A 17,259-nucleotide genomic window follows, 5' to 3' on the forward strand; every position below is an offset into this window, starting at 1 on the left:
CCCACACACTGCTCCTTCCACCTAAAAAGCTGGCTTTTGAGTCCCAAGAGAAGGGTATGGAAGCACCTTGATGTTTTTCTAAATAATGAGACAAACTCCAGCAGAAAGCAGAGGAAAGCAGAGGCAGGCACTGAGATTTACGTGCAAAGTGATGGTCTTCCCTAGAGCCCTGCAGCAGCTCCAGGACCAGACCCGGCTGCTTTCCTTGGAGCTTTTCCTAACGTTCGATTACTCTGTATGTGTGGGGGGATCACCCAGCTTCACGTCTGGAATAGGATCAAGGAGGAAATCTGGCAGGGACCACTGTGGTGTGAATACTCTTACCCTCTAATCCTTCAACTCACCTTAGTTTAAGCCACTTAATTTTTGTTTGTTTGTTTTAGTTTAATTTAATTTAATTTTTTCAGTGTTCCAAGATTCATTGTTTGTGCACCACACCCAGTGCTCCAGCAATATGAGCCACCAGGCTCACCTAAACCCCACCCCTCTCTCCTCCAAAACTTTTTAAGCCCCTTCCTTGACTGGTCCTGGGTTTCATTTCCACTAGTGTGGGGAGCCTACCTGAATCCAGTTCTCTGGTTCTGCCTCTATAGTTTTCCCTCTGCCTGAAGGATTATTTCCAGTCTCTTGGTCTTTCCAACTTTTGCCCACCATTCAGGTTTTATTCAAGGGGCATCATTTTAGTAAAATTTGAATACTATTATCCAAAATGATGAAATCCTTTTCAGTACCCTCAGTTCACAAAAATGTTCCCTCATTAAAAGTCTGATATACGTAATATCTATACTGTTCATTTGAAAACGAGCCTAAGTGGTAGAATTCGGTTTTTATCCATGCCTTTCAATTTACCTAGCTCACTATATACAGAGAAAGAATTCTGGGATGAAAAAAAAAAAAAAAAAAGAATTCTGGGATGCGTATGACCAATAAATATTTGCTGAATAAACATATTGACCCTATTCATTCACAACCTAAATTGAGAATTCTTTTACAAGACCCTATGGTAGACAAAATTTCAAAACACTTTCTGATTTCTAGAATTTACAAGTGAAACAAGGTAGCTACAGCATTTAAGTAAAAAGAGTTTCCTTTGGAATATTAGTTAGTAAAAGTCTCCACAATAAAGCAGACCACCTACCTATCCTTAGCAATAGTCAGAAAATAAACAGATTGCAGGAAAGTAGTCAACTGAATCAAGATAATCAGGGAGACACAGCACGAAGATTTTTTTTTCTTCAGATATTTTGTATGAAATAAATAATCTGCAATATAACCAGAGATAAGACAGAATCTTTAGGCTCTGAAGAGCATCTCTGTCTGCAAAGCTGAGTTTTGCAAATTCTGTGGCCTACTTATTACGGTCTCTGAGAAACAACTACCGTGCACCTATCATCTTTAATCTCTAACATTGCCTGAACTTTCTTAATAAGCTCTATTCCTGACACCACCTCTTATTTTCTAATTCAGATCTTCATTATTCTTCTAGTCAACTAGCTACCTTCCCTTAGATCAGGAAAAATTATTATTATTATCATTATTATTACCATGTGAATTAAACTATTAATGGTAAATGGTGTTTCTCACTTTAACATAGGCCTGTCCCACTGGTGGGATTCGTGCCAACTCTGAAGAAATGTTAGTCATGTGGTTTTCAGAAGATGAAAGCTTAAGATAAAGCCCAAGAATGTTTGATGCTGGAGGTGGGACTCGTATTATATAGGTCTCAGCCAAAACATGTGATAGTCACTGTAGGGGTAGCTGGAAAGAGAAGTGCGTGGCCCAATTAACTGGCTCAAGCTGATCTGTGAGGTCTAGGGGAAGAATGCTCCTGGCTGCTTTGTGCTTCCTACTCTGGAATTTTCAGACCTCCACCGGCCATTTCCCTCGAGCCTGTGCCTCCTCCAAGAGCCTGATGGAGAAGGAATGCTGCCCACCGTGGAGGGGTGACGGGAGTCCCTGTGGCCAGCTCTCAGGTAGGGGTGCCTGTCAGAATATCGTTCTGTCTAATGCCCCCCGTGGGCCTCAGTTCCCCTTCACAGGGGTGGATGACCGGGAGTCCTGGCCCTCAGTCTTTTATAATAGGACCTGCCACTGCTTTGGCAACTTCATGGGATTCAACTGTGGAAATTGTAAGTTTGGCTTTTGGGGACCAAACTGCACAGAGAAACGACTTTTGGTGAGAAGAAACATCTTTGATCTGAGTGTCCCAGAGAAGAACAAATTTCTTGCCTACCTTACTTTAGCGAAGCATACCACCAGCCCAGACTATGTCATCCCCACAGGCACCTATGGCCAAATGAATAATGGATCAACCCCCATGTTTAAGGACATCAACATTTATGACCTCTTTGTCTGGATGCATTATTACGTGTCAAGGGACACACTGCTCGGAGGGTCTCAAGTCTGGAAAGACATTGATTTTGCTCATGAAGCCCCAGGTTTCCTGCCTTGGCACAGACTCTTCTTGTTGCTGTGGGAACAAGAAATCCAGAAGCTCACTGGGGATGAGAACTTCACTATTCCATATTGGGACTGGCGAGATGCTAAAGGTTGTGACATTTGCACCAATGAGTACATGGGAGGGCAAAACCCAGCGAACCCTAACTTACTCAGCCCAGCATCCTTCTTCTCCTCTTGGCAGGTAAGGCATCCTGGACATCCAATATTAGAACATAAAAGAACCTTAGCAATTAGGTCTTTATACACCTCCCTCCCCATCTCTCCTGCCAAGAGCAGAAAAGATCTCCTATTAAAAGTTCTCAGCATACCTTGTATTTTCCTCTATAGCACACTTCACAATTGTGATTACATAGGCATTTGTGTGTTTATTTGTCTAATATCCTCTACCATGTTCCTAAACTTTAATAAATAAAGAGTGTTTGGTTCATCACTGTACTTCTCAGTACATAGAATGGTACCTGGCAAGTGGTAAGGGCTCATTAAGTGTTTGTTGGATGGATGAACAGATATTTAGATGATTAAGTTAATGATCTAGGTCAGTGTCCCTGAAATTTTCTTCACAATAAAATTCGTACAGTGTACAAATTACAAATCCCTGCTCCTAGCTCTTAGACCCATTGATCAGAAATTTAACAGGGAGCCTTTGGGAAGGCATCATTTACTAAATGTCTATACAATTATTATCATCAGGGAAATTGGGAGAATATTATTTAGATTAAATCTTTAAAAAAAAAAAAACATATGGGGACCCTGGAACCCAAATAGGTAAATAATGAAAACAGCTAATTTACATTGAGCATCTAGCATGTGTAAAGCCCTGTTGCAAGTGTTTCTGTGTAGTTAACTCGACTAATGCTTTTACTATCCTTTCCCTTTGCTAAGGTTTAAAGCACTGAGCTATAAAGATGAACCATACACAATCTCAGGATCACTAGGAACTAACAGAGATGGGTCAGGCTTGGCTGCCTGACCACCTATACTGTTCCTGAGGACATGTCTGCTATGATGTCTTCAGTCAGAGGATCTGGCTTACTCTGTCTCATCTTTTTTCATTAGCCTGTGAAAGAAATTAGCTTTTTTCCTAACTATGTGCAAACTTTAGAGGTACAAGGTAAGGGATTGCAATTCTGAAATTTAATTTCTATTTATCCTATGCTGAATTTTTCACTCTGGATTAGGGACAAAATGTGAGCAAAGAAATATGCTTTTAATTATTTATCATTTTAAAACCATAAGGAGGAAGAAATGTTTTTTTTTGTCTGTATACCAGACATTTCTAATACAGCACTTTTGACTAGCAGGGCTTTATGGAACTGAGCCTAAAGTTTAAATGAGATGGGAAGAGTCTGGCATTCGTATCTTACGCTCTGCAAGTTTGGAGTGTGAAGGGCTTCCTGCCCTCCCCACTAAGTTCACACACCTTCCAAATGGAGTCTATTGAAACTCATTGAAAAATGGTCATGGTGTAATATACGGTATCACTAATGACAGCTATTTACCAAAAGGAATGAGTTTATTTATGCAGGAAAGGCTGCAAAAATGAGCTTAAAAAAAAAAGATTTATTTCAATAAGCCTTCAGACCTCCTACTTTAATTTATAAAGTACAAAACTCTCATCTAGTTCTCTCATCCTCTGTTATTGCTTAAAATACTGCTAAGTGAGGACAGGGATTTTGAGTCCATTATAATTCTTTCCTTAGCTGTACCACCTCACTTGATCCAGAAAGGCTGGTGGCTTATCTAAATCACCAAAAATGTTACAACATCCACACGGAAGCTTAACAGACAAATGCTAATAGATATTTGATTACATGAGATAGATGCTAGTTGGTGTTACTAGAATTATATATGCATTTTTTTTCTAATCATTTATTGAGTGGAAAATTCCTCTCCATCTCCTCTTCTCTTTATGATTGTAGCTGATTTTATTTCTAAATACATCTTTCTGGGTCTAGTGGGTAAACACTGGACAGAAATTATGATATTCGTTTCCATATTCCTCAATGATTAAACTGCTATGTGGTAATTGGTGCTAAAATTCAAAATCAGAAATAGAGTGAACAAAGGCCATTGAAGAAAACCAAGCAAATAATAGTTTAAATAAAAAAGAGAAAACAAAAAAGAAAAAAGAATCTGTGTCTGCCTACTGTGAGTGCTGTCCCTGTGAGGTGAGAGCTGCTGTTTCCATTTCTGGTTACCATCCTTTAAAAATGAGGATCAGTTGTTTATAGCCATTTAATTCAGTACTTCTTAGTATCTAAACCACTTAGGGAGCTTCAAGAACATTGCATGGATCTACCCACCTAATTCCTGCTGGAAAATCCTCTTCAGGTGGTCTACTAGGAAGTCCAGGCATCTGCACTTTTAAACATTTCTTTAAAAATTTTATTTATTTATTTTAGAGAAAGAGAGAGTGGGGGAAGGGGCAAAGGGAGATAGAGCAAAAGAATCCTCAAGCAGACTCCCCACTGAACAGGAGCCCCTCCTGGGGCTCAATCTCACAACCCCGAGATCACAACCCCAGCCAAAACCAAAGTCCAGCACCCAACTGACTGAAACACCCGGCCACCCCCAGGCATTTGCGTTTTTAAAACAGTGGGACATCTGGATGGCTCTTGGGGGATGCCTGGGTGGCACAGCCAGTTAAGTATCCAACTCTTGGTTTCAGCTCGTACAGGGAGATCCAGGCTGTTGCCCAGCCTCATGATCAGCATGGAGTCTGGTGGAGATTTTCTCTCCCTCTCCCTCTGCCCCTCCTGTTTGTGTTCTCGCTCTGTGTCTCTCTGTCTCTCTAAAATAAATATATTTTTAAAAAAAAGTCTTTAAAAATAAATAAGTAAAATCTTCTCTTGTGATTCTAATGTGCAGCCAGCATTGAGAATCACTGATTTAACGAATCTGGAAATTGTTCTGGTATCGATTTCACTTTAGAAACTCGGGTTCTACAATAAACATACCCCTAGTTTAAATGTTTCCGCCTGAATTGTACGCTCAAATCGAGATGTGAAGTGAGAATCAAACAGCTTCCGGACTCTGCGGATTCACAGGACCTTGGAAATCAGCTAGAGTGCTGGCCCCTCTAGTGCCAAGCCTCCATCTCTTCCTCAATTCCAGGAGTTTTGCAACACAAAAACAGAGTTTTTAGAAATTCATAGCATTTACTAACTGTGAGCTAAGAGACACTCAGTGGTGTGTGGTATAGTGCCCTTATTTTATAAATGAAGATAGAGGCCCCCAAAAGGTGGGATTTGTCCAAGGTCATGCAGCAGAGGACTGAAGCCTTGTGTCTCTGACTCCAATGTTTTTTCTCTGTTAATAAGAAACAATTTAGGCTCAGAAGAGATCATTTAGGTCACTGATTTACGGATATAAAATTTGACTTGTAGCTTCTTGGACTCCCTTAAAATTCAGTTGCACAGAAAACTGGCATTGATATTCTGATGTAGACCTTTTCATGTATGTTACAATAAAAATATTCCATTAGATTCTTTCTGATCCACATGCCTTACTCAGGAAAGAACTGACCCTTACCCTTTTGAGTTATCATTACACTTTGCACAGATTTATATGATAGAAACTTCAGTTCATGTCATTGTTTTCAGACCCGTCTTTGTCTATCAGAATGTCGGCTGCTACAGGGAAGAGACCACTTCTAATTTATTTTTGTATCTGCAGAGCCCAGAACCATAATATAGGCATAGAATGGGCTTTATAAATTCTCACCTAGTTCTTTAATGCCAAGAGCTTTTAATGTAGAAGTCTGTTTGTGATCAGTTAAAGCAGTCCAATATTTTTAGAGATGGGGGTTACTTAATAACGTTAATGTACAAACATCTGTGCTCAATGCAATCAGTTCCAATGTTATGCAAGCAGCAGACAGACCAGCCATAAAAAGGAAAGGTGTATCAAGGTAGCTGTCATGACAGACCAAAACAGAGAGAAATAAACATTCCTAGATGATACACATGAGTGAAATATGGCCAGGGAATCCACTCATCAGGGGAAAGCACATCACATGGAAGCAAACATTGGGAAGAAAAAAGAAAAAAGTCACATTTCAGCAGAGAGTCATGGGTTTTAGGTAACCATGACAACAGCTCAGTGAAATAACAGCTTCGCTTCTCTTTTTTTCTTTATGGAAAAGATTCTGGGGAATGTCATATGGTTTACTTTTTTTTTCTTCTCCAGATAAATCTCTAATGCCCTAATAGAATCTTTGCTCCTGACAGCTTTTAATAGCTGGTAGTTTGTTGCTATATACTTTAGCTTAAGAGAACACTATCTAGGTTCACTTCCATTAATACGTCTGTTTCTTCTTTCTATCTCTCTTTTTTCATTTGCCTTGGAACACTTGATTCTTTCCCCCATCCTATGCTATAAATCACCTGTGTTGAAATAGAAAAAGAAGAACTTCCTTATCAGAGGACCTCTGCCACTTGCCAGGTGATATTGAACAAGTTATTTAGAGTCTTTTACCTTTGGTTTATCTCAACAGTAAAAAAATGGAGTGCAATTATTATATATGCTTGTTTTCTGTGTTAATGAAAGCAATAAATGCAATGGAAAGCAGAAAAAATGTAGTGGAAGGGTATAATCTTTTCAATTGCAGAAACACGGGTTTCAGTGGACTTTTGTAATTTTGCTACAAGATACTGAATAAGTTACTTATTCTGGGAAATGTTTCTTTAAAATTAGAATAGTGTTATAATACATCTTAAGGCATTATTGTGGAAGAATTCAATGGGATCTGTTAATGTAAAATGACTGGTTTAGCATCTGACATATTCTTTCAGTTCCATGGGTGGAAATTATTACTAGAACATTTTTATATATCAATATTCATTATGACCATAATGAATATTCAGCCAGTGTTACAGAGCCGGGGTTAAAAACAATTTGGTAGCATGCCCAATGGTCTTGTATTCAATAATAGTATAATAGCTGTCATTATTTTAAAAAAAAAACATTTCTTAAATTTACAAATTATAATATGTCAATTATTTTTCAATAAAGCTGGAAAAAACAAAAAAAAAGATTTTTTTAGAGAGAGGGAGAGCATGCACCAGGTGGGGTGGGGGAAAGGGGGAGAAGAGAGATTCTCAAGCAAACTCTCCGTTGAGTGCAGAGCCTGACTTGGGGCTGGATCCCACGACCATGAGATCATCCCATCTTCATGAGATCATGACCTGAGCCGAAATCAAATGTCAGACACTCATCCGACTGAGCCACCCAGATACCCCAACAGCGATCATTATTAAACACTCTATTTGAAACGACATAAGTGCTTTGCATATGTTACATTATTTGATCCTTCATAAAAAGTTGTTATAATCCCCATGTATAGATAAAAAACCTTAATACTCAGAGTTTAAGGGATTTGCTCAAGGTCATGTATCTAATAATAGTCAGTACTAGAAATCATGTCTGACTGTAATCTCCATGATTCTAACCATCATGCTAACAATTTCCCCTCCCTGAGTCTCCTGTATCAAATACAAACATGATGACTTGGAACTAAGTTTTTCAAATTATTTCTGGAACCAGGGTAGATTTCCTCCTTGTTACTAATACATCCACTCATCTGAACACTTAGTCACTTGGCAGTTGGCATGTCAGCAAAAATAGTTCCATTCAAACCTCTCTAATTTAAACAAGTCTGCTGTAGGAGTTTTTGAGGCACTAGGATCTTTTGAAAAAGTCCTGAGATGGTTTATTATTCCAACAGGAATGAAAGTGATTTCATTTATGTACCTGCCATGATGTCTAGGTAATCAACTGATAAAGGAATCCAATATATTATATTCAATGAAAAAGCTAGTTTAGCTTTATTCAACCATTCCTAAGCCATTTACAGGCAGTAATAAATGCTGTGGATATATACATTTCGAATCAGCACAGTGTATTAATATTCTAGCTCTGGCTCTAAGCATCATATGACCTTAGATAAGTCATCCAACAGACCTAGTTCTCAATTACTACGTGTGGATAAAAGGATTGAGGAATGTCATAAATTGTGAAGAACCCTGGAAACGGACATTTGCTGGGCAAATGTGCTATTTTCTATTACTGTTTTATTATTAATATAGTAAAACTGTGCTACTTTCTATTAGTATTTTATTTTATTATTAATATAGTAGATGTGAATTATACATTACTATGTTATATAATGGTATATTTTTATTATATCCTATTATATTTAATGTGATTTCCTATTACTGTTGAGAAAATTGAAACTTAGCCAGTCTAAATAACATGCTCACTGACACATCGCTAGTAAGTAGCAGAGTCGGAACTGATGCCCACATCTCCCGGAATTTGGCATCCAGCTCTTTTCCACCACACAACACTATTCATAAGTGATATCTTAGTGACCCCAAATTAAAAGCTTCTCTAAGTGTCTCTCATTCAACACAGTAGCAGCCATTCCTAGGGGGCACGTCTCATTCAGTTCCATTGCGTGGTAATTGAATTTGCTTTTATGTTTCTCTAGAGGGCAAACTCACTGGAGCAGGAGGCTGATAAGATTGTCTTGATTATTTTTAACTGTGAAGCGAACAAGTGACCAGGAAGGCTTTTCACTTTTAAAGTATTGTTCCATGTCTTGCCTATTGTCCACAGAAGTATTCATCATAAAACAGGGTTTCAGTTGCTACTAGCCTTTTGTATTCTTCCCTACTCAGACTGCATTTCTTCATCATTAAAATAGGGGGAAAAATCATATAAATCTACACGGTGGTTGTGTGAAGTTTTAAAAATGTACACAGTGATGCCCTCCTCATGATCTCTATCAGAAAAGGGCCTCCTTGTATGTTTAATACAGATGATATGTTTAAAAAAATATCTTCTAGGGCAGAGGTTGGTACCAATTACAGGATGAGTTAAAAAGGCTGTTGAACCCGTCTGTAGTTTGTAGACGATTCATTGGTTCATCCATCAAATATTGATTGAGCCTATATTCTAGATTCTGTGGGAAGTCCTAATAATAAAGTTGTCCTCGTGGAGACCACATTTTCTAAGGGAGATGATACTGATTGTTGATCAAGAAAGTCTAAAGTAAATGAAGTCTACATTTGGCAAGGAATAATGTTATCTACTCAGTGGGCACAGGTCTCCTGTGGAAGTATGTGTCTGTTAGGAAAAGTTTGTCATGGCAGGGTGGTTCTCGGGCACTTTTTATTCTGAGTTAAGATTAATATCTTGCTACTTAGTTCATTGCTCTCACTGAATTTAAGTCATCAGTGATTTTAAGATGAATTAATTTATATAACACAGAGATGAAAAAATAAAGATAAATCTGCCTATTAAATTATGGTGTGATATTTTAAATTGTTTATAATTTTTATTTTGTATTTATACTGAAAGAGCTCCTTTTGACTTCTTTAGTGAAATATTTTGATCCTAGTTTACTGTTCTGCCTACTTATCAATGAAACTATGAGCAAAGTAATTCGGTGAAGATTTCCTCAACATTCTTCCTATTTAGAGTCAGATCCTTTCAAATTTCTTTCCAAGTGAGAGTTAACAGGGTCGGTTTTTCCTAAAATACTGCCTTGTCCTTGAAGATGAGGTCAGATGTCAGATCCATGCCAAGGAGTGAGCATGCGTAGACATGAACAAAGTCGTGGCAGGGAGAAGCACGTGTAATGCTCAGAGAAGGCTGGCCAACCTGACTTTAGCAGTCAGATCACAACATTTGTAAGCAAACTGAAGAGTGGTACCCGGACTCCGGCTATGTTCTGGAGGTACAATCGACAAGACTGCCTAATGATTTCAGTCATTAGTGAAAGACTCAAGAGAATAAAATACAAATGAAAACTCACCACTTTCTGGCTTAAAAAGGATGACTCATGGGTTGGAGTGGCAGGACAGGTGGTGTGATAGGAAATACGGGGAGAGGAACAGAGTTTGGAGAGCCTAAATGTGACATGTGAGATGCATAGGAGATAAGACGGAAATGGGAAGTCAGAGATGAAGATAAGGATTTCAAGTTCAGAGGAGAGGTTTTAACTAGAGATAGGAATTAGGGAGTTCTCACCAGGTAGTGGGGATGTAAGCCAGGAAACCTGTGAGAGCCAAAAGAAGATATGTGGAGAGGGAAGACAAGAGTTGGCACAGATGTAAACTCGGGACCAGGGCTAGCTTTGTGGGCATACATCCAGCAAAGTCCTACAGTGGATGTTTAACAGATGCTTGTCAGATTAATGTTCTCAACAAATACATATTTGACAAAATTATATGAAGTCATTTTCACTATCCTCCTTTGATTACTGAGGCCTAGGCAATTTAACTCATTTTCTTAAGTAGATGCAAGACAAGAATTTCTGTACTAGATTTTAGCTTTCATTGCTTTTTCTACAACCCTCAGAATGTTGTTTCCTTGAACAATCTCCTTTAAAATATGAACCTCTAGGTGAATCTCCCTGCCTTCTTCCCCTACCCCCCGTCTGATGTTGAGGTGATCACAACTCCTTTAACATGAAGGTTTTTGTGTAGATCATCTGCACCCGCCTGGAGGAGTACAACAGCCGGCAGGCTTTATGCGACGGATCTCCCGAGGGACCGCTACTGCGCAATCCTGGAAACCACGACAAAGCCAGGACCCCGAGGCTCCCCTCCTCTGCTGATGTGGAATTCTGCCTGAGTCTGACCCAGTACGAATCCGATTCCATGGATAAAGCTGCCAATTTCAGCTTTAGAAATACACTGGAAGGTAATCCCCTTTTATCACTCATTTAAAATTTCTTCTGTTTTTGTTTTTTTTTTCCCCCTATTTGTAATCTCTTATTCAAAACCCCAGATATGTTTAAGAATTCTGAATTTTCTGATTAAGGAAAATTGGCATATATGCCTCTGTGGCCAATAATCCTCACAGAATCTGAGCAGCACACCGTAATCTGAGACACACAACTCTTCAGTAAAAGGTACAAATACACCAGCTGTCACGATAAAGAAAGGCCATGGGCAGCCCAATGGTGAATAAGGTCAGCTTTTTCCACTGACAGAGTACTGACACTGAACAAAACATTTTAATACCACGTAGTGTTTTGGAATTATGGATAAAAGACTGTGGATCTATCATACTTTGCAAGTTTTAGTATTTTACCTAGTTTAAAAACTAGGCTTTTTTAGCCAATTCCATTCTTTTGCCTATAATAGGGATAAAATCTATGCTTCAGGTTAAGTTGCCATCTCATTATCCCCCAAGATTGCTGTACTTTGTCAGAGATTCCTTCTCAGAGGCTCTTCTAGATCTTATTCTTCCTACAAAGCTCTCAGTCCTGCTTGCTTTTCTTCAGCACCTGTTGATTCTTCCCTGCTCATGTGGTCCTAGACAGAACCCACTTTTTTCACCTCAATATGCATTGTGGAAACAAACTGCAAACAAAACAAAACAAAACCAACCAACCAACCAACCAACCAACCAAGAACATTCACTCAAGTCACAGATTTAATGGGAAGTTTGGTGAGAGAGAGGGCTAATTTGTTGAAAAGTCAACAACTCCACATTTAACTCTAAACAATCTACCTCTTTGGCACCCTACTGTGTAGACAAAACTTTCTCTCATTTCTTTCTTCTTAACTTTCTTTTTTTGTTTTCTTGTCATTGTGGTTGTTGTTTTATTTTCTAACTTCTGTTGTTCAACTATATAGAATAGTTTTACTCTCTCTTTCACATCCCTGGGTCCATCCAACCATAACCTTTGGGCCTTGCTCTCCTTGAGAAGCAGTTTAAACAAGAAATATATCACCTATGTCACCCAAAAGAGGAATCCTGCTTCCAGACATTAAAATAAAAATTGTGTTTATCTTCTGAAAGTAATATTAATGATTAACATTTTACAGCTAATTGCTGTGCCAAACACTGTCTCACTTAATTCTTGCAACCATCCTCTGAGAAATAGAGCACCATTATTTTGAGTTTAAAGAGAGGAGACAGAATTAGAAATATTATATAATTTGGCTATAAGCATTCGTTAAGTGACTGAGCTAAATCTGTTCTGAGAATTGTCAATTGCCAAAACCCAAGAGTCCTTTCCATTGTACTCTGATGAACTAGAATGGGTTGAGAGTTTCTTGAGAGTGAACAATAAGTATATCAAACTGGACTTTTAATGATATAATATTGGAAAGCAGTGCCTGGTGCCAGGAATCTCAGAGCCTATACGCTGAGACAAAGGTGCACACACAAGTTGGCAGTTACCATCTGGGAGGACTGGGTGTCCCACTGGACTATGCAGAGGTTAACAGCAGGACTCCAAATTCTGACTTAATGATACTGCAAAGTTGGACCCCATCCTTAAGGAAACAGAAGTAATCTACAGGTTTTTCAGGCAGATTTTCTAGAAGTGAGAAAGCATGAATTATGTTACTAAGAAACATCAAGGAACATGGGCTGGTCACAGAAATAAGGTAGAAGAGCTACACTTTTCTGGAACTAGTTGTGTCAACTCAGCCAGTGGCTTCCAAATGAGTTTCTAATGCAGTTATTATTCTTATTCACACATAGTCTAGCACGATTTCGAGGAGAAGAAAAAAGGCATACCATACCGTTGCACGTTGTCTGGCACATGACAGGTGCTCAGTAAGTTTTTGATAACTGAATACATAAATAAAACTGAATGCATTTCAAATTGCACCTAACCCACCACTTAGCTTATTTATCCCTGTTGTATGTTGCTAATGTGGGAAAACATTAGCAAACATTGATCTGAGCTATAAATGAAGGCTTTCCCTGATCAAGGGCACTTCTTTTATCCTTTTCTTTAACCTCTTATTCAGAAATAATTTCAAGCCTATGGAAAAATTACAACAATAAAATAATCCAAAGACACACATAAACCCATATTCACTTAGTGTGTACATTACATCTCATTTGCTGTCTCTCTTTCCCAAACTGAACCACGTGAAGGTGAATTGTATGGATTAGAACCCTTTATCCCTGGATACATCAGTGTATTTTTCCTTAGAGTAGGAATATTCTCATACATAATCACAGGCCGGTTATTAACTCCAGTAAATTCTATATTAATATAAAGCTTTATTCTAATCTAATATTTATATTCTGTTTTTAATGACCTAATAATGTCCTTTATAACATTTTTTCCCTCCGTAACAGGATCCAGACTAGAGTAGGTAACCTTGGTTGCCATGTCTCTTTAGCCTTCTTTCTTCTGAAATATTTTTACAGATCCGCCTTTTTTAATTTAATGAGATTGGCACTTTGGGGGAATACAGTTTCTCCTACCATTTGTAAATAGGATTTCCTTTTCTTTGAGTCTGTCTGATATTTCCTTATAAATGGATGCAGGTAATGCCTTCTTGCCCAGAATTCTCTGTAAGTGGTTTTGTGTCTTTTTAAGAGAGTATCTCTTCGGGAGGCAGAGGACAACCATCTGTCTAATATTGGTGATGTGAAGTTTGATCATCTGCTCCAGATATGGTCCAATTTCCCCACTCCATAATTACTTATTTTCTTTCTTTCAAAATAATAAATTGACTACATGGAGATTTTTAAAATACTATGCAAATATTCTACATTCTTCTACAGTTGCCATCCAGTGGTTGTTACAAAATGATGATTTTCTATCTTCAGCACTTCCTTTACATTTATTAGCACTCAAGATTCTACTGTTAGCAGGATCCCACCTCCCTGGTGGGCTTCCTCTCTATCATCTATCCATCCATCTAATTATCTATATATCATCTATTTTATCTATGTAGATGGATAATCTATCAATCTATTTTAATCCACCTATGATATCAGTAAAGACTTTCAGCTCTCAGGATTTCTTCAATGGTATGTAATTCTTTAAGGTGTAAAATTATCTTAGTGCTTAGATGGTCCCAGATTCCATCTATGGGTACCCCATTCAAGCTGGCTTTTGTGTCTCTATTTCACCTCCCCATTTTTTTTTTTTTTAGCATTTTCTTTCTTTCTGATATAACAAAGTGTTCTAGAGTCATCTTGTATCTGCAGTGCCTCAGGCCCGAATCAGTCATATTTTTTTCAGAAGCAATGGTTCCTTTCTGTGGGGAAGGATATCAGGAACAAAGATCTGGGAGCAAGTCTTGCTCACTGGACACATTTTAAAATCAGAATAGGGTGGGATGTGGGATGTCTTGACCTATAGGAGTGTTCAAGTGAGTATAGCTGTGAGGAGCACAGGGTGGGAGAAGCAGGAGCAAAGACAGCTACTGCATTCTTCTCTCAATAAATGTAGGTGGAATGGAATGGTCAATTTTGATTGATCCTCACAGTTATTGCTGCCCTTTGATTCTTTTCAGCCTTGTGAGAGGTGTGTAATGTACATCCCATGGAACACATTCTCACAGCAAGTCCTGGGATGGAGGAGCTGTTGTGTTTTCATCTGCTGAAGTTATTTTTGTAACCTCAGCTTTCCTCTTAGATTTAAACGTTGAAATAAATATTGAAAATGTGCCACTTAATTGTGTAAAAGAGGCTCATGTTCTTCAATAAAACAAGGAAAAAAATAAATATACATTATAAAATGTAGTCTTCTGATTAGGCTAAATATTTCGTCCCCAGGCAGTGTGGGCTATTGGATTCAAAGAAGAATCTTCTCACATCCAAATCTCTGACTGTCTATGGCGTCTTGTACTTCGCAGTTTATAATTGTGCTAATGCAAAATTAGCAGTGGCATGTGTGTTGGGGGCTGAGGGAGGAATGCCAGTTTAGCGAAGTGGTTAAAAGCAATCAAACTGACTGGAAGTTGATCCAAACTCCACCACTTCCTATGAAGTGGTTGAATATGTTATTTCACTTCTGGGCCTTAGTTTCACCATATTTAAAATGTAGATAAGAATAATAATTTATGGGGTTTGTGTTAAGACTAAATGATATAATACATGTAAGGAACTTATAACATTTCTTTAATAACGGCAGCTATAATTATGTTAAACCAGGGTTAGTTGTTGACAACTCAGTTATCACTCATTAATTTTTCTGACAATTAGCTTAGAAAACAAGTATGGACTGACTCCTGAGAAAATGGGCCATGATGGGCTAGGTGTAGTAGAAAAATGGGGAGAGGGAACGATGGAAAAAATTTCTTGAAACAGACTGAGAGATAGATAGCATTTTTTGAGACAAAGAACTTTTCAGGGGGAATTCCCCAAAACAAGGAGATAAGAGAAAAGACAGCTCCTGTGACCCCAAAAGGGAAAAAGGTACAAAAACAAGGAACAATTCTAATTTAAAGTTGTGTTCACAACCCTAAGCACAGTGCAACTTAGGATCATAGAAACTTAGAGCTGAAGACACTTCACGTGTTCATGCCAACATCCCGTACTGTGCTGAGACGCCACTATGAAAACATTCCTGGGTGGCCATTCAAGGACAGGGACTAACCTATCTCACAAATACAACAAAAAGCTCCAGGTTGAGGGGGAAAAAAAAAACACTTAGTTCTATTCAATTTGATGAACACTTTTATGATCCCGATACTACAGGAAATTATAGATGCTTAAAGATGTATAAAGATGACAGTTACATGGTTTCTGATAGCTTACTATCCAATGAGGAAATCCCACACAGGCACATGGGGAAAACACAATGTGACAGGCAGTATAAAATGAGGTAGGAACCCAGAGATAAACCAGACATGTTTCCCAAGAAAATAGAACTGGGTCTTGAAATATCAGTAAATTCTCACCAAAAAGGGAGGAGGAAAAGCATTTCCAGCAGAGGGGACAATGTGCACAGGGAACAGAGATGTGAAATTAGTTACCAAAAAATAAGAAGTTGTGTATGGCTGAAATATTAACTTTGCAGTGGGAGAGAAGTAGGGGTGTAAAGACTTTAGAATGTATCACAATACCCCTTTATCTCAATCTACTCTAGAGGAAAAAAAAGTGATAAGCTCCTAAAAATAGGCCCACAGATCCCTAGAGAATTAAGAAACTAAGGTTTGTTCTATGTCTCTCATAGCTTCCCTGTAGAAGAGAGATATTTGAAAACCCAATGTTTAAAAATCATGATACAATGTTTGTATCTTCAAGAATATGTCTACATACCTTGTTTTATGAAACATTGCTCTGTAAAACGTGAGTCAGGAAAGGTAGGAGGAAGTTGTCCTCTCTGTTTTAATAAGGTCTGAAGCTAGTGGCTGCAGCAGAATGTGGGATGATTAATCAGTGAGCCATTGGGGTGGACGATGGATGGTGAGGGCTTGTTTTCAGGTAGGGGACTGAGATACAGATGAGTTGGTTGGAGTAGAGCAACTTTTGTACACTCCAGAGTAGAGAGGATCAGGAGCTCTCGGTAACCAAATGCGAGGTGGACAGGTGAGAAACACAGTGAGGATGGTTCTGAGATCGAATCAATCTTCTATTGATTTCTCATAATTTGTCCTTGTTTTGTCCTCTTAAGCTATACACCATTAAAAAAGCTAGTTTGTCTTCTTATAACAGCTCTTCAAAAATACCTGCTACTGTGATTCTCCAGAACTTTTCTTTCTGGCAGCCCTTCAACCCTATTTTATTGTGACTGCCAAATATATCATTGGGAAGCCTCTCACCTCTTCATTTACTAGGATTTCTTGAGAAGCAGTTCAAGGAAGTAAAAAAAAAAAAAAAAAGAAAGAAAGAAAGAAAGAAAAAGAAAAATTGCTGTGGGCTTTAATGAAAGAAAATGGAAGTTTTGGCATTTTATGTGCATATTTGAAGAGAAAGGCAAGTCAGAGTGAAGTCTGATATAAAATAAGGACTGTTATATTATGGAGAATGCTTTGTGGATATATATATACATGTTTAAGAGATGTAGAGCATTAGCTGCACTCA

General features: G+C 38.3%; 1 protein-coding gene across 1 annotated transcript in view; it reads left to right on the forward strand.

The window, feature by feature from the left end:
• The first annotated feature begins 1,822 nt into the window (after positions 1 to 1,822).
• The window catches only part of TYR (tyrosinase), a 102,263-nt gene continuing 86,826 nt past the window's right edge, over positions 1,823 to 17,259 (forward strand). Inside the window, exons 1-2 of the mRNA XM_059391644.1 lie at positions 1,823 to 2,641; positions 10,953 to 11,169. Of these exons, the coding sequence (XP_059247627.1) occupies positions 1,823 to 2,641; positions 10,953 to 11,169 (1,036 nt within the window). The remainder of the gene's footprint in view (positions 2,642 to 10,952; positions 11,170 to 17,259) is intronic.

Source organism: Mustela nigripes, chromosome 1 (genome assembly GCF_022355385.1).
Source record: "Mustela nigripes isolate SB6536 chromosome 1, MUSNIG.SB6536, whole genome shotgun sequence".
In the NCBI taxonomy this organism is placed as follows: domain Eukaryota; kingdom Metazoa; phylum Chordata; class Mammalia; order Carnivora; family Mustelidae; genus Mustela; species Mustela nigripes.